The 21,443-nt window shown below is 34.7% G+C and overlaps 1 protein-coding gene across 4 annotated transcripts in view; it reads left to right on the top strand.

Moving 5' to 3' along the window:
- Positions 1-20,886, top strand: part of SLF1 (SMC5-SMC6 complex localization factor 1) — a 77,857-nt gene extending 56,971 nt beyond the window's left edge. For all 4 annotated transcript variants that reach the window (XM_054684984.2, XM_054684982.2, XM_054684983.2 and 1 more), the window contains 7 exons: positions 3,851-3,998; positions 11,590-11,735; positions 13,503-13,666; positions 14,473-14,606; positions 16,588-16,680; positions 17,098-17,280; positions 19,850-20,886. In XM_054684984.2, coding sequence (XP_054540959.1) covers positions 3,851-3,998; positions 11,590-11,735; positions 13,503-13,666; positions 14,473-14,606; positions 16,588-16,680; positions 17,098-17,280; positions 19,850-20,331 — 1,350 coding nt within the window. In that variant the 3' untranslated portion in view covers positions 20,332-20,886. The remainder of the gene's footprint in view (positions 1-3,850; positions 3,999-11,589; positions 11,736-13,502; positions 13,667-14,472; positions 14,607-16,587; positions 16,681-17,097; positions 17,281-19,849) is intronic.
- The last annotated feature ends 557 nt before the right edge of the window (positions 20,887-21,443 follow it).

The following is a 21,443-nucleotide window of genomic DNA, read 5'->3' as shown; positions in this document are numbered from 1 at the left end:
ACAGCTTGTTAGGGCAAAGCCTTGACTAGAGGCCAAGTCTCCACTGCACCACACTTTCTCATGTTTCAAATGCCAGTGTTTAAAACAGGAAGAGGCACAGTGTGTGCTTTATGTTTGCATCTTTCCAACAGAGTAGTTTGTCACATATTACAGTGGGATATCATGGAAATCCCTAACCTGGGAGTCAGAAGGCCAAGATGCTAGTTTGTTCTACTTTACAGATTAGTCAAGTTTTGGAAGATTGCCAATTTTATAAACTAGAAGTTATCTCTACTGGCAGATGATATAGAACCACATTGACAGAATGTCTGGTAATAGAGTTAAACATATTAGAAAGGAATTCTAAGGTAAATATATATCATATATGCAAATCTTGTCAACCTTTTATTTCTTTGTTAATTCTTAGGGTATTCATGTTCTCTTCTGTCAGCTTTAACAAATATTTCAGTATTCCAAGAAAGCTGTTTTCCTTTGATGATTTATTTACTATTTTCTTACTAATCTATTTCTAAAGCTTATATATCCACTAATACTGGAAGGAATAGCATCGTTGATGTATTGTTAAAGTGGCAATGAGTATAGTCCATAGCACACTGTCTTGGCCCTATTATTGTTATGAGTGTGATAGTTAAGATTATGGTATAAAAGGATCTAAGAACCTGAGTTGAAAGTGTCTTTTCATATAAAAACTTACTATTATGGCTATGTAGTAGTGTGCATGTTTAGCTAATGACATGAAAACAAGAACAACTTTGGCAGGATCTTTTTTATCATAGTAAAAAAGCTATAGTTATTCCTCGAAATCACTGCAAGACCTCTTCTATTTAATAACATTAATATCAAGGTAAATTTAATATTAAGCAATATATTAATATTCTATTGTGATTTTAACTGTATGTACCACATATTTATATAAGGAAGGAGGGAAAGTCCCAACTGGTTGATTTTTTTTTTTTTTTTTTTTTTAAATGTTGTTTTTGGTTGTTGGAAAGCTGGATTGTGTTTTTATATAAGGCTTCACTTTGTGGGCTAACATCCTTCTTTCCTGCCCAGAGTCTTAAAGCCTGGGTGGTCTAAAGTGATCTTGATTTACTATATACCCTTGAGATGGAGAATACTTTCAGAAATCAAAATTTACCAACCTCTTGCTTCTTTCCTGAGTACTGTCACTGCTGATATTCAGATACATATTACGTTGGAAGGCACATTTTGTGGATGCATATGTGCATATGGACATAATCAATTTACTAGTTTAAATATATATTTTCACTGTTCTGTTTTATATTCTTTTGATAGCAGTGAGAAGTAAGGATTAACTAACTTGCTCAGAGTGATCAAGCAAGATACTGGCTTTACAAAGAATGGAGTTGATTTCCTGCAGTGTTTTCTGGAGACTAGCACTAGACCCTAGTCCTGCCGATCACACCAGGGGAGGTGTTGGTGCTACTGATGTGGTCAGACCTGCTGCTAGTTTCCCATGCCATATAGCTGCAACTGCAAGGCTTAAACTCAGCTCTCCTATCAAGGCAGGAGACTGGGTGGGATTGACAGCCACCTGTGAAGACTCACCTGCTAGGATCTGGCTGGCTGTCTTGGTCCCTGATCATGTCCGAACAAGTACACCACTTTCTTAATCATGCAGCTTTTAAAAATCTCCTCAGCCCCACACTTGAGGGTCTCTCTCCTAGATTCTAATGTCTAGCCCTACACGAATGCAGTATGCTGCCCTTGATGTGATAGGACAACAGAGGACCTGCACACATGCTACTGGTCCTGACTGTGTTTTCCTTCCATAAACACTGTTCTGGCAAGCTGGTTTTATGTGCTGCTGGACCATTTGCTTATGTTTGCACAATAAACCAGAAATTAAACTTTGGTTTTGAAATCATTTATCTGCTAGCTAGAGCTATTAGATATGGAATGATATCCCAATGAAATATTGAATATGCATATAAGAAATTTCTTACCTGAGGGCAGGAGAAACAAATCCAGTAGTCACTGAGGGTTCAGAGTGCTAGGGATTTCTTTCTCACTAATCCCATATTAGGCATAATATGTGCTAGTTTGGTCTGTAATATATAACTCTAATACACTGAAATACACATAATTTATTCCATAATATATAACATAATAACATACTGTTTATGAGTGTGTTAGTTTACATTATAGTATAAAAGGATCCAAGAACCTGATTTGGAAGTGCCTTTTATATAAAATTTACTATTCTAATCCCTAAAATTCCATGTAAACTATGAAGACAAAGTGTGAAAATAATATTTTAAAAACACCTTTGATTTAAATATAAACATTTTTTCAAAACATTAAAACCAGCTGAAATTCCTGTTACTTGTCGTCTAGGCTTGTTGGATATGTGAAAAAATCACAAAACAGTTGGGTAAAAGGCATGTGAAAAGGTTTTAATAAATATTGTGATAATAGATTAGGTTATTAGTAATATTAGATCTATTAGTTATAGATCAGGTTCTTAGATCCTTTTATACTGTAATCTTTTACACATGAACAGAATGTTATATATTATGTTATTTAAGCATAATATATGCCTAATATGGGATTAATGAGAAAGAAATTAGATGGCAGAACATAGTTATAATCTATTACTGTAGCATTTATTAAAATGTTTTCATATGCCTTTTACCCAACTATTAATTTAGTGATTTTTTTTTTCCTACATATCCAACATGCCTAGACAACAAATAACAAGAACATAAGAATTTCAGCTGGTTTTAATGCTTTGAAAAAGTGTTTATATTTCAATCAAAGGTGTTTTTAAAATTTCATTTTCACACTTCTTCATCTTCATAGTTTCTACTGAATTTTAGAGATTAGAAAAATACTTTCAAACATTAGGGTAGGGTAAAGCACACTTAGAAGGTTTGTATGCCTTGTTACATTTCTTATAAGAATTTAATGATGTTTATTATAAAAGTAATCATATAAAATGATATACTTTTTTTTTTTTTTTTGAGACGGAGTCTCACTCTGTCACCCAGGCTGGAGTGCAGTGGCACAATCTCCTCTTACTGCAAGCTCCGCCTCCCGGGTTCACGCCATTCTTCTGCCTCAGCCTCCCGAGTAGCTGGGACTACAGGCGCCCGCCACCATGCCCGGCTAACTTTTTGTATTTTTAGTAGAGACGGGGTTTCACTGTGTTAGCCAGGATGGTCTCAATCTCCTGACCTCGTGATCCACCCACCTCGGCCTCCCAAAGTGCTGGGATTACAGGCGTGAGCCACCGCGCCCGGCCAATGATATACTTTTAAAACTGATCTCTACATCTCTAAGTTGGGTAATTAGTATTTGATATATAATTAAATAATAAAAATTTGAATCAGTATATTATAGCAAATGAATAATCTTGTTTACTAGAACTTTCATTCATTGGGTTTCTCAAGTCTTTCTGGAAAATGTCATATAGAGAAATGTAAAGAATAATTCTGTATATAAACAGTGGGGGTAGATAAATCTATCTTTTATAGTCGTATCTCTCCTATTTATAAAAATCTACAAAAACCAGGTATTTTCTCATTATTTTAATGGAATTATTTCCTAACAAACTTGATAGTATTGGATAAAATTAAAGTTTATTCTAAACTGTTAAGTTGTAGGTCCTTGGAAAATTTGCTTTGTTAACTCTTTTGTCATGTGGAGAGAGAGAGAGATGGAGGGGAGAGAATTAGTTAGCTAGGGTTCTTAAGAATACCTTTTATCATTACATACCCTGTATTTTTAAATAGCTATGTTTTGCCCCTCAAAAAGTATTCAAAATAAATACTAACAGAAATTCAATATTGTAATATATTTTAGTAATTTTTTTGTATCTTAATGTTAGGTCTTCAAACATGAACTAGCTTACTTATTGGCTGGAATTCTTGGAGCAGCAATAGATTATTGGATTTTCCTTGGTCTTAAGATGGGTAGAAATGTGATGCGACACATGTCTGATGACTTAGGAAGTTATGTTTCTCTTTCGTGTGATGGTAAGTTTGTCTATGTTCTGTTTTTTTCAGACCCATTCTGGAAATTAGTTTTGAATTTCTTTTAAGCACTCTGTAAGCTTTAACATATGTTCATTTGAAACTTTCCTTAAAATAGTTATGGATGCACGCACACATAGATACACACACACAGACAATATAAAGAGGAAGATTTAAAGTACCCATATTGTTCCTACACAGATAACTGCTGTTAACTTTTTAATGTCTTTCTGGTATTTCTAAGCATTTTTGTATAGTTGAGTTCATACTATATATGTAATTTTGCATTCTTATTTTCCTCTAAACATTACAGGAGACTTCCCCCCACATACATTTATTATTCAAATATAATTATTTTACCTGGTGCAGTGGCTCACACCTGTAATCCCAACCTACTTTGGCAAGCCGAGGTGGGAGGATCTCTTGAGCCCAGGAGTTTGAGACCAGCATGTGCAACATAGCAAGACTCTGTCTTTAAAAAAAAATTTAAAAATTTGCTGGACGTGGTCTATGCTAGTAGTCCCAGCTACTCTGGAGGCTGAAGTGGGAGGATCCCTTGAGCCCAGGAGTCCAGGGCTGCAGGGAGCCATGATTGTGCCACTGCACTCCAGCCCGGGTGACAGAGCAAGACCCTGTCTCTTTAAAAAAAACAAACAAAAAAAAACTTGCTACTATTTTTTTCCCCATTGAGTCTGGTGCTCTAACAAGAAATGAACATGAATGAAGCAAACAGAAGTAATTTATATGGATAATTTTTTTCACTCTTCTTTTCTCCCCATTACCTACTTTAAAGTCTCCCCTAAAATAAAGGGAGGAAGGAGTGTTATTTAAGAAACATGATGGCAGAACTCATTTCACAAGGTGAAAAGTTCTACCCAATTCTTTGGGCCTCTAGACTGAAGGAGGCTTCCATAAATACCTGATGTAGATTCCCAAACTCCGTAGCCAGTTTAGGGAGAGTCTTTGCCCATCCTTCCCTTTTTTCTTTATTTCTTTATTTCTGTAATCCTTAATTCCTAAAATGAATACATTTTAAACCAAGTAAGTTTTTTTGTGGTTCTTAGCTATAAAAGATGATTTTTATATACTTTTATATAGTTGATATTTTAAACTGCCAAATAAGTACTCTGCTACACATGTGTTTCAGTGTATCTTGATTTTATATAAAGAAAAAATTCTTCAGTATGCCATCAATCACTAAAAAACTTTGAAGAGAGACTTCAGAATAGGAATCTAGGTTATAACTGGGTTCAGGATTTATTCGATGATGCCCTCTGCAGAGAGAGTTCTCTTTTTATACTACCAAAGTTAGAAGATTTTTATCTAAAGCATTTTATCTCTTTTATTTTTTTCTTTTTCATTGAGCTGAGGGGGTGATTACAGTTCCTTTTGTGGACTAGCTGTCCTTTGTTGCATGACTTTAACATTTCTTAGCTAACATTCAATCTTCCTGCAGAACCCTTTCTTATATTTCTTTCCCACCATTCCTACTAGGTAGTTTAGTGGTTTTTATCCTTTTCAGAAAACAGAATTCTGGCATTATTTGCTAGAATGGGAACTAAGCATTTGACTAACAGAATTTCCTGTTTTCATTCCTTAATGAAATTTGAGTTTGGAGACCTAGTAGAGGATTAGCAGTGGCTTTAGAGATTATCAGGGTAGTTAGATGTCTTGTTTCCAATACATAGTAATTGCCCTTAAGGAATTATAATTTATTTTATAGTTTAGCCAAATGCATGAAATAATGAGCCTTGTATTAAAAGGATTCTACTACCTGTTATACATTTGCTTCAGTGCTTTCTTCACTAATATTCTGAATTTCCCTTCGCTTTAAAGCAGGACATTGTTATCCAGTGTTATTTTCAGTTTTCACATGACAAGTGTAAAACCTAGAACTTTGATTCTGTGAGTAACATGAACTTAAACTGAACCTTAGTGTTACTATTATGATCCTGTCACAGATTATTTTGCTCCCAAAGATCTATTAATATATTTGATCACTAACATTCAAAACTTTCGATGAGACTTAAATTGTCACTATTGAAAAGTACTTTTAAGCCTTTTTCTTTACCTTTCTCAAAATGTACACATGTGCATGTGCACACACACGCAGTTGGTTGCTTAGGCTTCAAATTCGGTTATAGCTAGGCAGTTTAAAAGTTTTAAACATTATTTCTTTTGTCTTTTTTTTGAGACAGAGTCTTACTCTGTCCCCCAGGCTGGAGTGCAGTGGCATGATCTCGGCTCACTGCAATCTCTGCCTCCCCGGTTCAAGCGATTCTTGTGCCTCAGCCTCCCAAGTAGCTGGGGTTATAGGTATATGCCACCAAGCCTGGCTAACTTTTTGTATTTTTAGTAGAGATGGGGGTTTCACCATGTTTGCAAGGCTGGTCTCAAACTCCAGACCTCAGGTGATCTGCCCACCTCGGCTTCCCAGGTGCTGGGATTACAGGTGTGAACCACTGCGCCCAGCCAAAAGTTTTAAACATGTATTTCTAAAAATGGTTCAAATTAATATTTTTCTATTTTCTTTTTTTTATATTTTTTATTTATTACTATTATACTTTAAGTTTTAGGGTACATGTGCACAATGTGCAGGTTAGTTACATATGTATACATGTGCCATGCTGGTGCACTGCACCCATTAACTCGTCATCTAGCATTAGGTATATCTCCCAATGCTAACCCTCCCCCCTCCCCCCAACCCACAACAGTCCCCAGAGTGTGATGTTCCCCTTCCTGTGTCCATGTGTTCTCATTGTTCAGTTCCCACCTATGAGTGAGAATATGCGGTGTCTGGTTTTTTGTTCTTGTGATAGTTTACTGAGAATGATGATTTCCAATTTCATCCATGTCTAGTTTTTTCTTTTCTGTTAGTGCAGGTTGATGTTTAACCTTTGTCAAGAGACAGAAATCCAGTGAACATTTTATCATAAACCAGTAGCCTCCAGCCTGGGGGACAGAGTGAGACTCTTCTCAACAACAAAAAATAATGTTTAGAACTTTTAAATTGCCTAGCTGTAACCAAATTTGAAGGCTAAGCAACCAACTGTGCGTGTGTGTGCATGTGTGTGTGTGCATGCACGCGTGTGCACACGTATACATTTGGAGAAAGGTAAAGAAAAAGGCTTAAAAACACTTTTCAATAGTGACAATTTAAATCTCATCTAAAGTTTTGAATGTTAGTGATAAAATATATTAATAGATCTTTGGGAGCAAAATAATCCATCAACAGGATTATAACAGTAACACTAAGGTTGAGTTTAAGCTCATGTTAGTCACACACAGAATCAAAATTCTGGGGTGTTGTAATAATGTCCATTTTGTTCATATTTTGATGAAGAATTTTGAAATTCATTGTCTGCCACCTCTTTTTTTTTCCCTCATTTCTTTTCTCTGCGGATATTCCTTTTAAAAAAAAATCATTTATTTGCATTATTCTTCTACTCAGTTACTATCTTTTGCTTTTCCCAAGTCATTAGTAAAGATGTTATAATTTCACTGTTATATAACTTCCAGTTGAAGATATCGGTCCATCTTTCTCAATTATGGTAAACTGGATGTTCTAATATTTCCTAGTTCAGAAGTACAAAATTCATACTGTGACACAACTGAGATTCACATCTATCAAATTCATTTCAGTTTAGTATAATTTTTAGTTTATAATTGTTTTGTCAAGAATTAAGGCAACAGATATTTTAGAAGATAAATAAAATTTTTTCCATCAGATCTCATGTTCATCAGTTCCATATAGATGCCACTCTATGTTGTTTCTAAACACTTTGGACAGAAATTTTCTTGTCTGTATTTTAAGCTCAAATTATCTGAAATTTCTTTTTTATGCCTAATTGAAATTCCTCATGTAGTGGCTTAAACTACAGATTAACAAAATTTGTTCAATGTTAAGTACCAGACAGTAAATATTACTGGCTTTTTAGGCCCTACAGTCTCTCCCTGCCACTCAACTTTGCAGTTGTAGTAAGAAAGCAGCCATACACAATACATAAACAGACAGCATGGCTGTGTTCCAGTAAAACTTTATTCATAAAAACAGGCAGCACACCATAGTTTGCCAATCCTGACTTAAACATATTTCTTCTCCAGTTGTTTCAGTGGGAAAGAAGATGTCATCAAAATTTACTATAGTTTTTTTTTTCATATCTTTGGAGAACTTTAATAAATTTCCTTTGCCTTTCTGAGATTACATCATTATTGCCTGATAAATACTTTTTCCAAACCTTTATTCACTTTTGCTTTGTTATCCCTTAATTTCTTTCCATGCTTCAGACCTTTTTCCTAAATATAAATGTTTATGTATCATTACTAACTCTAAGCCAAAATGTTTCTGTTCTCTTCGTTTATTCAGCAAAATTTTATTGGCATTCTACCAGGCATTGAGCTAAACAGTTTTCTATACAGTGGAAGAAGGAAACAAAACATGGTCCTTGTGGTTTTTTATTTTATTTTTATTTTTGGAACTTTAAGAGAGATAAACGGTAATTAACTTAATATGTCATTTAAAATAAGTGCTCTGAACAGGAAAAACTAGGTGTTGAGATTGGTGAACTTACTTTTATACTGTATGACCATGGAATGCAAAACATGAAGAGTAAGTAGAAGTTTGGTCAGAAGGTAACATTTACCAAAACTCTGAATAGGAAAGAAGGACTGTTTGAGACCTTCTGGGGCCTGGCTGGTGGGAAGAGAGGCCAGAATAAGGCCAAAGAAGGGTTAAGGGAGTTTGTGTAGGAATTTGTAAGCCTTGTTAAGGAGTTAGAAGCTATTGAAATGAGAGTAGCATGATCTCATTAACTTGATTTAAAAAGATTGTCCCAGCTTGGCTTTCTGTTATTAGTTATTGGTATTTGCTAACTGTTCATTCATTCATCTGTCAAATACTAAATGTTTACTCTGTACAGATTAATGACCTATATACTGTAAGGACTATAAGTATGACCCTTTCCTTAAAGTTCTTACAGTCCATGGGCTAATTTTCTTGTGTTCTCTTGTTCATCTATTATTTTTTATTCCCCTTGACTTTGTGACCTGGTAATATGTCGACCTGTCATATTAATACTTTGTATTCCTTATTTCTGTAAGCCTACCAGATGTGATCCTTATTAGATAAATAACTCCATTTGTAAATTTCAATGTGAGATCAACTCTTTTGAACTCTACAAGTTATTTCTGCTTTGCTTTTGCCTCTGTCTAGAGTTCTTATGTTAAGAGATCAATTGGTTGCAGTACACTCTGTGATGATAGATAGGCTTTTTAATGTATATAATTAGAGATTAAATGTTAAAATTATCTTTTGATTCTTGTCCTTCAGTTTACTGCTTGTACATTTTTAGATAATATTAACAGAGCCTCAGTAGTAGCAAGAGAACGGGTTGTAAGTAATTCTTTTCTCCTTTCCAACTCATAAAAATTGTATCTTGGCCAGGTGCGGTGGGTCACCCCTGTAATCCCAGCACTTTGGGAGGCCAAGGCGGGCAGATCACAAGGTCAGGAGATTGAGACCATCCTGGCTAACACGGTGAAACCCTGTCTCTACTAAAAATACAAAAAATTAGCTGGGCGTGGTGGCGAGCACCTCTAGTCCCAGCTACTCGGGAGGCTGAGCCAGGAGAATGAGGCTGAGCCGGGAGGCAGAGGTTGCAGTGAGCCGAGATCACGCCACTGCACTCCAGCCTGGGCAATAGAGCAAGACTCTGTCTCAAAAAAAAAAAAAAAAAAAAAAAAAAAGTATCTCTGTAGAGGCCATATTGGAAGGGATTATCTAAATTCAGTGATAATATATCTGTTTGGGGTTAGTTGTATCTGGTTAACATCTGACCTGAAGCCATTTGCCCAAAGGTTTAAACACTCCTTATGACAAGCTGCCACAAGGCAAGGGCATCAGATCTCTTTAGTCAAGGCAAGTTTCTCAGCCTGTATACTGATTATGTTTTGGGCTGGATAATTATTTGTTGTTGGGACTGTCCTGTGTATTGCAGCGTCCTGGGCCTTTGCCCACTAGATGCCAATAGCATCCCTTTCCCCAATGTGGCAACCAGAAATTACCAAATGTTACCTGAGAGCAAATCCTCTTTTACTTCTCCCATCCACTATTGAAAATCAGAGTCAAGGGTCAAGGACTACAAGACACTAGAGCCCCAGCCTTTTATGAAGGCATCTGAGGAGGACATTGACTGGGTGTCTGCATTCTCTTCACCCTGAAAGAATTCCACCCCTGAATAGAGAGGCCAGCTTTTATGCCTTATACTGCTATTAAGTTTATCATTGTCTGATTTTAAAACTATATTTTAACTTAATGCTTATAATTTTAATTCTTCTCTTCTGCTGTTTATTATGTTTACTTTGCTAACTGTATTGACTTATTCTTTATTCTTCCAGTATTTATAGTTAATCTCCCTTATTGTATAATATCACAACTTTTTTACATTGTTTGTGATTTTAGCTTTTTTGATATCCTCTTGGTTGGTCTTATTTATTCTTTCATCATTTTGTTGCATTTTCATTATGTTACATAGAGAATATTAATAGTTTATAATATTAAATAGATCACATGGGAAATAGTCACTCCTTTATCACTTTCAATTCATGGGTATATTTATGCATTTTCTTCTTATTGAAGTTCTTGAGGTTTTGTAGAAGATATTTGAGGCTCTTGGTGTTTTCTTGTTTTTTGTTTCATCATTTAAAATTATCCACCATCTGGCACGCACCTGTAGTCCCAGCTACTTGGGAGGCTGAGGCAGGAGAATCGCTTGAACCTGGGAGGCGGAGGTTGCAGTGAGCCGAGATCGCACCACTGCACTCCAGCCTGGCAACAGAGCGAGACTCCGTCTCAAAAAAAAAAAAAAAAAAATTATCCACCATCCCCCATAGTAGAGTGGGTGCAAACTTCTGAGGAAGTCGTTATACATGCTCGTTTCATGTTTTTCTTCTTTATACATGCTCCTGTTTCATGTTTTTCTTTATACATGCTCGTTTCATGTTTTTCTTCTTTACCTTGTGCCTTTCTTGTTTTTCCTCTTTACCTTGTGCGTTTCTTCTTGTTTCATGTTTTTCTTCTTTACCTTGTGCCTTTCCTCCTTTTCTGCAGTGATAAGATTCATGGGTGTTGTCATAGGAAGCAGTCTACTTTCTTCCTGTCAACTCAGTACTGATCATTGCAAATTAAATACTTGTATGTTCATTTAAAAACTAATTACTGGTTTTCCAAAGAAGCATCCCTATTGTGGGAAGAGATCTTTAATGGTAGTTGGAAAGTATAGTGATAAAGAAAATCCCCTCTATATATTCATATATTACCTAATCTGTATATATGTAATTTCAAGACTTGTATCTGAAATAATCAAACCTAATGATTGTTTTTTTCAAGTGTGAGAACATGTGCCATTAAATATTCTCTCTTAAAAGTCAAGGAATAGTGATATGACCTATTTTTTGTGGATTAAAATCATGTGGATGAATCTTGTAGGTGTAAGAGCTCTCATTTGACAGAATAAACTTCACTAAGGAAATAGCCTATGGAAAAAATTGTATAGGATACAGCAGTAACTATATTGACTTACCTTATGTTCTCCAGACTTTTCTTCACAGGAATTAGAGATTTTCATTTGCTCCTTTTCCTCCTCCTGGCTTCAAATGTTTGTTGCAGAGGCAGTCTTTAAAAAGTTGTGTCTACAGAGCTCTGGCAGTGTTTCTTCTGAGCCACTCTCTCTTCAGAAAATGGTAAGTACCTCTCTATTCTGGTTCTTTACATTTTCAAGAAGTGAGTTCACAAACTCAATTTTATTTATTTATTTATTTATTTTGAGATGGAGGCTTGCTCTGTCGCCCAGGCTGGAGTGCAGTGGCGCAGTCGCGGCTCACTGTAAGCTCCGCCTCCTGGGTGCATGGCATTCTCCTGCCTCAGCCTCCCGAGTAGCTGGGCTACAGGCGCCCACCACCATACCCAGCTAATTTTTTTGTATTTTTAGTAGAGACGGGGTCTCGATCTCCTGACCTCGTGATCTGCCTGCCTCGGCCTCCCAAAGTGCTGGGATTACAGGCGTGAGCCACCACGCCTGGCCCACAAACTCAATTTTAAAAAATTCTTAGTTATTTCAAGTAAGTAGGCATAATATATTAATTCATAAATATTTCGATTCTGTATAAAAGCTAGTATATTTCTGTCTCTAAATAGAGTAATGAAAGCCAGCGGCCGTGCTGAGTGCCTGCAGGTGAGTGCCTGCAGGTGAGTGCCTGTAGTTCCAGCTACTCAGGAGACTGAGGCGGGAGGATTGCTTAATCCCCAGAATTTGAAGCTGTAGTGCATTATGGTTGCACTTGTGCATAGCCACTGCATTCCATCCTGGACAACATAGTGAGACCCCTTCTCCAGGGGCAGTAGGGGGAAGGTAATCACCAAATAGAAATTTTAAGGCCGAGCATGATGGCCCTTGCCTATAATTCTAACACTTTTGGAAGCTGAGGCAGGAGGATCCCTTGAGCCCAGGAGTTCGAGACCAGCCTGGGCAACATAGCAAGACTCTGTCTCTAAAAAAAAGTTAAATTAGCTGGGCATGGTGGCACATGCCTGTGGTCCCAGCTACTCGGGAGGCTGAGGTGGGAGGATCCTTAATCCCAGGAGGTCAAGGCAGCAGTGACCTGTGATAACCACTGTACTCTAGCCTAGGTGGCACACTAAGACCCTGTCTCAACAACAACAACAACAAAGAAAGAAAAGAAAGGAAAGGAAAAAGAAATTTTAATTACTTTTGAGCGTAGCCAAGGGTTGATCATAGAAAAGTAAAAAATCCTTGTTTCCTAATAAAATTCCTACATAGGTTATTATTTTGGAAAGAACTAGATCCAACAAAATTCTAAATGGTATTTAAAAAGCAAAATATTATGCATATAAGCTACATTTGATTTAAAGTTTTCCAGTTTTTGGCTATCTTTAGATATTAATAGTTAATAATAATTATTATTAATTATTAATATTAATTAGGTAATATTTTAGATATTAATATCTATCTTTACATATTAATATCTTTAGATATTAGTCAAATTCTGTTTTGCAACAATCCTTTAAGGATGTTTTTATTCCTTATTTTGTTTTCTGTTGAAGAAAGACTTGTTTTCTGTTCAAGGCATTATCAGAATGGGAATTACAAAATACCAGTTGTATGTAAATCATACATATAAAATATGCAAATGAATCATACCTGTTGGGCATAAGACTAATCAAAAGAGCTTTCCTAAATGAGGATCAAAATTGAATTAGAAAAAAATAATTATTTTTAAGAAGGTGTTTTTCGGCTTGTTCACATGGTATTGACTTTGACACAAAGCTAGTTTTCTTAATATTTTATTATGTTCAACCAAGATAGAGTGGCAACCATAGTGATGCAACCAAGAAAATATAACCAAATGTAATAGTGAAATGAATCAAATAATTTCTCTTTACTGCTGTTTTTGTAGTTGAGAAAATAATGCAATATTATTTTTCAACAGGTATATTCCTATTTACCAGCCTTGGGGAAAACTGGTGTGCTTGGGTCTGGAAAGATTCAGGTATCAAAGAAAATAGGACAGCGGCCTTGTTTTGACTCTCAGAGAGCCTTACTAATGCTGAATGGTACTAAACAAAAACAAGTCGAAGGGCTGCCAGAGTTACCGTAAGTGATGCTGATATCCCAGCTGTGCTTTGTTTTGGAGTACAGCTCTTTTTCTGATGCATTTCTTGAACTTAATGGTTATCTGTGATACTGTCTGAATTATACTGATTAGATCAAAACTCAATTTGAGATCTATTTGATCAACATTTTCTGTTTCTGTAATTCAAGGTACATGCTTTCTAAGTGCTTCCCAAAAGAAATAAAACTGCTCATCAAATTATTGATGAATTATTGATGAAATACAGTTCCACACAATTTTTGCCCTATGATTTGAATGACTACTTTGCCATAATATAGATGGGATTTCAGAATGCATGGTCATATGAGATATCCTGTATCATTATAGTAGTTTCCCCAAAATGAGAAACCTCCTCTAAAAGTATAAGGTGTATAAAAGTGTATGTTGTATAAAACTTGGAAAGCCTGAAAGCTTCTATGAGAGGAAGAAGAGAATAGAATCAGAATATGAAAGTAAGAATGGGGAGCAGAGGCCTGCTTGATCTTAGCTTTCTGCTTTATTCTCTCTGCCAAATATGGTTTAACTGGTCTTTTTCTCTTTATTTGACATTCTGTATTTATAAATTTAGTGAGCAGTTGGGGGAGTAAGACTAATAAAAGAAAATTAGTGCACTGAAGTTTGTTTCTACACAGTTGAAATAAATTTTAAAATTAGAAAGCAGTAAAGATTGAATGAGTAAGGGAGTTTAAATTAAAAGGGGGCTAGACTTTTAAAAAATACCATCTAATGTATGCTGGCACGCCTTGCTGAAAAACAAGCTTTCATTATTTCTTACTTTTCCTTTCAGAGACCTGAACCTTGCTAAATGTTCCTCATCATTAAAAAAATTGAAAAAGAAGTCAGAAGGAGAATTGTCATGTTCCAAGGAGAATTGCCCCTCTGTAGTTAAAAAGATGAATTTTCACAAGACTAATCTAAAAGGTATTCCAAGTATCTAAATTAATTTATGCTAAGAACTTTTCATGGTTATAGTCAGTACTTGCAGGTTTCACACATTTGCCCTGATGAATACTTGAACTTAAATATTGGACTAGGTCCAGGAAGTACCTTCTTGGATAACGTATTATTTTCTTGAACTGTCATTTATGCAAAGAAAGTGATTGTTTAATAACCAGTATAATAGAGTATTCTTTCCTTTTTTTTCCTCTCCCTGCCATTACAGATATGAAACACAGTGTAGCATTCATTGAGCTCATTCCAGACTTGCCCGCCTTACTTTTCTATTCCATCTCAACCTGTGCTGCTTAGGATCAGTGTCTTCTGATTTGAAAGTATAATTCAGTCTTCATCTCTTTCAGTCCTAGACATTTTGTGAACAAAGAATGAAGAGTAGGCTATGTTACATAGCTGTGTTAAGCATATGGGCTCTTTTCTTCCAGGCATTGAGCCCAGACTATGAAATGTGTTTGGCTTTTGGTTCTAACTATACTGGAACCTAAGTACCTAAAGGATGAAATAACAAGAATAGCATAATAATTCACTTTGGCACCTCTTTTACTTAGCCACCTCATAACTTGCAAATGGATCTTCCAGAAGTCTATACCTGGCCGAAGTAAATTGCTGAGTCTTTTTTGTTGTTGTTGTTTATGAGTTATATCTTGTTTTTAATACAAATATTAACATTATGACACCCATGGAAATAGTGACAGTGAAGCACTTATATTTCATTGTGATATAAGTTCCTAATTGCATATTACAGATTCAAAATAACTGTCCATTTGACTGGAATATGAAAATTATATTAGATGAGAACTCAGATATTAATTTCACAAATCAGCGTTCTTTTTCTTTGTTTTATTGTTTCAGAAAGTAAAATGAATATGAATGATTTTAGGCAGAACAGCAGAAGGAACTGGGAGAGAGGAAGAGAATTGAGATATAGTAGAGAAAAACTTCAAAAGCTTTTTATGCATGTAAAAAAATGTTTTTGTAGAAGTTACAGAGATAATCTGTAAAACTGAACACTGTAAAAATGTGCTACTTAGTATTTTATAGCAAGAACAAATTAGATTCAGTATTTCATTTTGTTTCCTAAGCAGTCATTTATAGTAATTTTTTAAAAATTCCCCTTAAATAATCACTTATATCTTATTAATCTTGGTTGTAACAGTGATGGATATAGACAATTTTAGCCAGAAGGCATTAATTGCGTCTCTCCTAGAAAAAACCTTGTCATTTCTATTTGTTACTCTTGTTCAGCTTTAAATGGTACTAGGGATTTTTTTTTTTTTTTTACATCCGTGTGTGTGTCTGTGTGTGTGTGTGTGTGTGTGTGTGTGTGTGTGTGTGGTGTGTGTTTATATTAAGATTCCTCCATTTCTCCCTCTCTCTGCTGTTGTAGCCAAGCCAGACAGCCTATTGAGAAGCAGCAAACCATCTGTTAATGGATTTGAAGTTCTGAATTATACTTGAGTGTGTAGAGGCACTCATGCTTAGCCAGAAACATTCATTTGAATTAAGCTATAAATGCTGTATAAAAAAGAGCCATACATTTAACGTAGGTTCATGAATAAATTTAAGAGAGGGCAATTGCACTCTAAACTTTTATTGCTGCAAAACCCAGTATTTTTGGTGTTCTCTGATCATTTGGGGGTTTTATAGCAGGATTGAAGCTTTAAACCTTGAACTAGGGGAGACAATGCCTGTGTTAAACCTTTTGCAGTAGAATTTCATTGCTGAATTGCTGATAGAACAGAAGCAGTATGGATTGGTGGGGGTCCTTCCCCTTCCCACCCCCCACCCCCGCCTTTTTAAATGCAGGAGATGTTTAAACCAGTCAAAAGAAGAACTCAATAAATAATTTTCTGGCATGGGGCCAGATCTCCTAGTTCATGCCCTTTGATTATTTTCTTTAGTTGATATCTTGTCTTCTCTGGAATAATCTATTAATTTTTTATGGCAGGAGAAACAGCCCTGCATAGAGCTTGCATAAATAACCAAGTGGAGAAATTGATTCTTCTTCTCTCTTTGCCAGGAATAGACATCAATGTTAAAGGTAAGTTTTAAATCTTTGTGGTCTAGTCCAATGTCTTAATATTTGTGATATTAAACAGTTTCATATCACATTAAGAAAAATTATTTAAGTAAATTTACTTAAGGTATCTTAAAAGTATAAGAAAAATTTCTTAGCAAAGCCAAGAAATTTCTCATATATTGATTTATAACTAATGGTATAAAAACATTTTTTGGTGTCCATATTTTGATAATACCCAACATTAATATTTTAAAATTGTTTTTATTTTAATTTTTTAAGGTAGAAATATGATTACACCCTAGATATTTTTATCACAGCATTCTTTTTGTATATGAAGCACCTAGAAAGTCACACTGATGAGAAAAGTAGAACATCAGTACTTTTCTACCAAAAGTCCTACTTCTGCTGTTTTAAAACTTGCCTTGATTTCTAATTTAGACAATGCTGGCTGGACGCCTTTGCATGAAGCCTGTAACTATGGCAACACAGTGTGTGTCCAGGAAATTTTGCAACGTTGTCCAGAGGTAGATCTGCTCACTCAAGTGGACGGGGTGACTCCTTTGCATGATGCACTGTCAAACGGACATGTAGAAATTGGCAAGCTGCTACTACAGCATGGGGGTGAGTGTGTTTATGCTAAATGGGTTTTGATAAATTATCCAGTTTTTTGATGAATCCTGCAGAGGTACATAGCATTTTATGTTTAAAATCTGTAAGGAAAGATGCCTTTATTTCATATTAATGAAAAAGTAAGGATAAAAAGTCTCCTAAAACGTAAGCACCTTTTATTAGTAGAGATAAAATCCTTTTCATAATGTATATTTGTTTATGTATATATTATTAAGCCTATTTAGGTTCGTGTATGAGAGTCTGTTTTTGAATTGAGTTTGCTGGTTTTAAATATTTATCTTTTTCCTTCAGGTGTGTAATGTCTTTGTGAGCCAGTCATTTCTGAAAGCTTATTGATAAATGGATATAAATGTTCAATTGTGATTACCTGGATTTTTTCATTTCCTGTATGTAACTATAAACTCAATCTTATTTTTAATGAGTCATTTCTGTACAGACTGTAAAAAAATGATATCCTAGAATATTTTTCGTCATTCACATTTTGCAGCCAATTAAGTTAAAGCAGGAGGATTTTCAAATGGTGATAACTGTTATGCAGGGGTTTTGTGAAGGAGGTAACTTGAGCTGAATATTCATCTGCGTTTTTCCTGCTGATTTTTGATCTTTGCTTTCAGCAAGGCCCCACATTATTTCAGTGTCATTCTTCTTATATCTAAACTGAATAATATAAATTTTACAACAAAATGTTCAAAACGGATTGGTGCTTTTAAAAGAAAAAAAGAAAACTGATGACCAGCTTAGAATATGGAAACAAAGATTTGTAGAAATTACTTGTCGTTTTTATTTGTATTAATTTTACATTTAAATTTAACATTATCTTATCCTGTAATTAAAACATTTGATTGTGCATAAAGACAAAAAGCATATTTTCTTAAGATGTCCTTTTAGTATATATGCATCTAAGGAAGGCTGTATAGCATGGGAGTTTAAGACATTTGGTTATATATAGTCTTCTCCTGCCCCCTAAAGGCCTTAGTGTGTCTGTTTTACTGATATCATTTCATAGTCAATGTTTTTCAGTTCTTCTACCTTGTTTTTTTTAGTATTCTGTGTTTACTAAACCATAAGTTCTACCTCCTTAATGTTTTATTTTTCTACTCAGCCGTGTGTCTGGCATTCAGGCCAATATTTGTTAGGAGCCATTATTGTATTAGGTCCAGCTCTTCAGTAGAGTATGGCATTATACCAACCAATGTGAATTTTTCTAGGGCCCTTAGTGGAGAATAGTAAAGAGATGAGTTTCTCATCCTAGAAGAGGAAATCTAATTGTATTTGTTTTTATCAAGGTCCTTTGGCAATTGTACAGACTTGTTTCTGCCTTAGTCATATTCTGGGTTTGGACCTGTCAAGTGGTTTGACACTTATATTGAAGTAACTGCATTATCTATTCATTGTGAGTCACTCAGCCTCAACAGCAATAATTTCAAGAATTTATTTATTTCTCTAAAACGTTTGTTTACTTTTGGTATCCTGTGTCCGTAATTTTGTCTTTTTTTTTTTTTTAAACAGAAGTAACTTGGAACAATTTTTTTTGAGATGTTGGCACAGTGAAAAGGAGCCTAATTTTGTTTTAGAATTATCTTCTTTCCATAAATTATACATTAATCATATTATCAATGGTTGATCTTTTATATTAAGTACATTTTATATCTATGCTATTATGTATGTCTGCTCAGAGTCATCATTATGAATTTTAGCAGTTATAATCAGTTCTCTCTTTCTGACAATATGATCTATGTTATAATTGTAGGACCTAGTGATTATGTCTGCTAGTACTAAAATCTTTATATCCCCTGTAATGTTTTTATGGCCAAGTGCATAAATAATTATAAGACTTGACTGATGAAGGCAAAAGTACTCCTATACTTTGCTATGTAACCAAATACTGAGTTATGTTTTGCCTTCTCCACATCATCCTTTAGTACTTAGTGGATAAACTCTATCTTTAGTACTTTCTAAGTAGGTAGTTAAATGAGTTTAACTAGTATAGATGGATGAGATCTGAGTTTGATCTAGAAGAATTAATATGTAATTTGTGTGAACCAGTTACCTGTACTAAACATTGAACACAAGCAAGGGTAATATGAAAACTGTTCTCTATCTGTGCAAGGTTTTGTAGTCTTTGCACTGCTAGAATTGTTTTAGCAATGAAAGGGGCACTACTTTTTCCTCTTGGTGATATTTTGAGATACCCCTGAGGCTCTTGTATAGAATTTATAAGATGAATACATTTTTAAGATTTCTTCTGGGAATGCTGAAATTCTTATTTTAAAATGACAGTTGATAAAGTTTTGTAAAAGTTTTTATTTGTAGTTGTATTTATTATTTATTTAACGAAGGCATGCACGTTTGGGGAAACCTTATTAGGTAATTGACTAGAATTTTTTTAATGTACCTTTATTCGTCTATATATATAGTCAGTTAATTGTGTCGACATGAATTAATACAAAATATGATTGCAAAGAAAGCACTGGATGCTTTGGGAAAAAGGAGAAAAGAGCTGTTAAGCTGCCAAAATAGAAATGTTTTACTTGCAACATTTTGCATTTTCTTTTCACAGGCCCAGTGCTTTTACAACAGAGGAATGCTAAGGGAGAATTGCCCTTGGATTATGTGGTTTCACCTCAAATCAAAGAAGAACTGTTTGCTATTACAAAAATAGAAGATACAGTGGAGAACTTTCATGCACAAGCAGAGAAACATTTTCATTACCAGCAACTTGAATTTGGCTCCTTTTTACTTAGTAGGATGTTGCTAAATTTTTGTTCAATTTTTGATTTATCTTCAGAGTTCATTTTAGCTTCCAAAGGGTTAACTCATCTAAATGAACTGCTTATGGCTTGTAAAAGTCATAAAGAAACCACCAGTGTTCATACTGACTGGTTACTGGATCTTTATGCTGGAAATATAAAGACATTGCAGAAACTCCCACACATTCTTAAGGAACTGCCTGAGAATTTGAAAGTGTGTCCTGGGGTACACACTGAGGCCTTGATGGTAACATTGGAAATGATGTGTCGGTCAGTCATGGAGTTTTCATGATGATGCTAGAAAGTATGGATTGACTTTCTAAATCTGTTCAGTTTGCATTGGTACTTACTGTGGACTTCATAGCTTACTGACAGATAGTAATTTGATTTATTTATTGACAGACTTTGCAGCCTTGCTAAATTTTAAAAGCATTTTTTAAAAAACTTCTACAAAACTCTAGTATGGGCTTCTGACTTTTTCCAGGGTGTGGAATTTGACTCAAAAGTAAAAATAATTTTGTTTTAGTATATTCTACTTTCATTAATTTTTTTTGTTCTGAAAGTGATATTATATTGTACATGTAAAATTAATTTAAATATTTTTTCAAATCAAAATATAATGTCCTGTATTCTAGATGTTCTAGGTCTTAGAATCATGGCAAGCATATTCATACAAATGCGTACCTATAAACTTGTAGCTCCTGACTCTTAGGGATGGATTTTGAGGAAAAAACAAGACTAAACAAAAACATGTAGCTCCCTATTTCTTCTCTCTAGGTTGTTGGACTGAAATATGCATTTTAGCTTTGTGTGTTTCTAAAATAAACATTTCTAAAATTTACAGTAATAATTAATATTCTTTTGGTTTTTAAATGCAGCAAATATGCAGAGTCTGACAGTTCAATTCCTTGATCTGTTTTATTTTAGCAATTCATATACAAAATGTATCTGTCGCTGCCCTATGTAACCCAGTATTCTGTACCTGAAAACATTCTGCTGCATAGGTTTATGAGTTTAATATTAAGATATTGAGTGGTATCTAAGTAATAGATTTGAGATTATTTAAGATCTTAATATATAGTATGAATTTACTGAGTAGTAATGTTTTAATTTGCAGTTTTTCCTTATAGCAGTTTGTAGTAAAACTAAAAGAAAGGGTGTGGATAATAACCACTTTTGAAATTGGAGTTTCTTCACTACTGGGAGTAAGTTACATTATGATACAGGTGGAAAATAAACACTTCCATTTAGCTTTTATGTAATTCAAGTGATGACTTTAGCAGTTAATCTGCTAAAGCAACACACTTCAGTTTTATTTTGGAAATAGATATTTTAACAAGATACAAATGCTCAGTATCATATTACTGGGTTTGTAATCTAAATTGAAAACTGCTACATCAGTAT

This window comes from Pan troglodytes, chromosome 4, assembly GCF_028858775.2.
Source record: "Pan troglodytes isolate AG18354 chromosome 4, NHGRI_mPanTro3-v2.0_pri, whole genome shotgun sequence".
NCBI classification, from domain to species: Eukaryota; Metazoa; Chordata; class Mammalia; order Primates; family Hominidae; genus Pan; species Pan troglodytes.
Note: the sequence above shows the minus strand (reverse complement) of the source record. Positions and strands in the feature narration are given on the sequence as shown.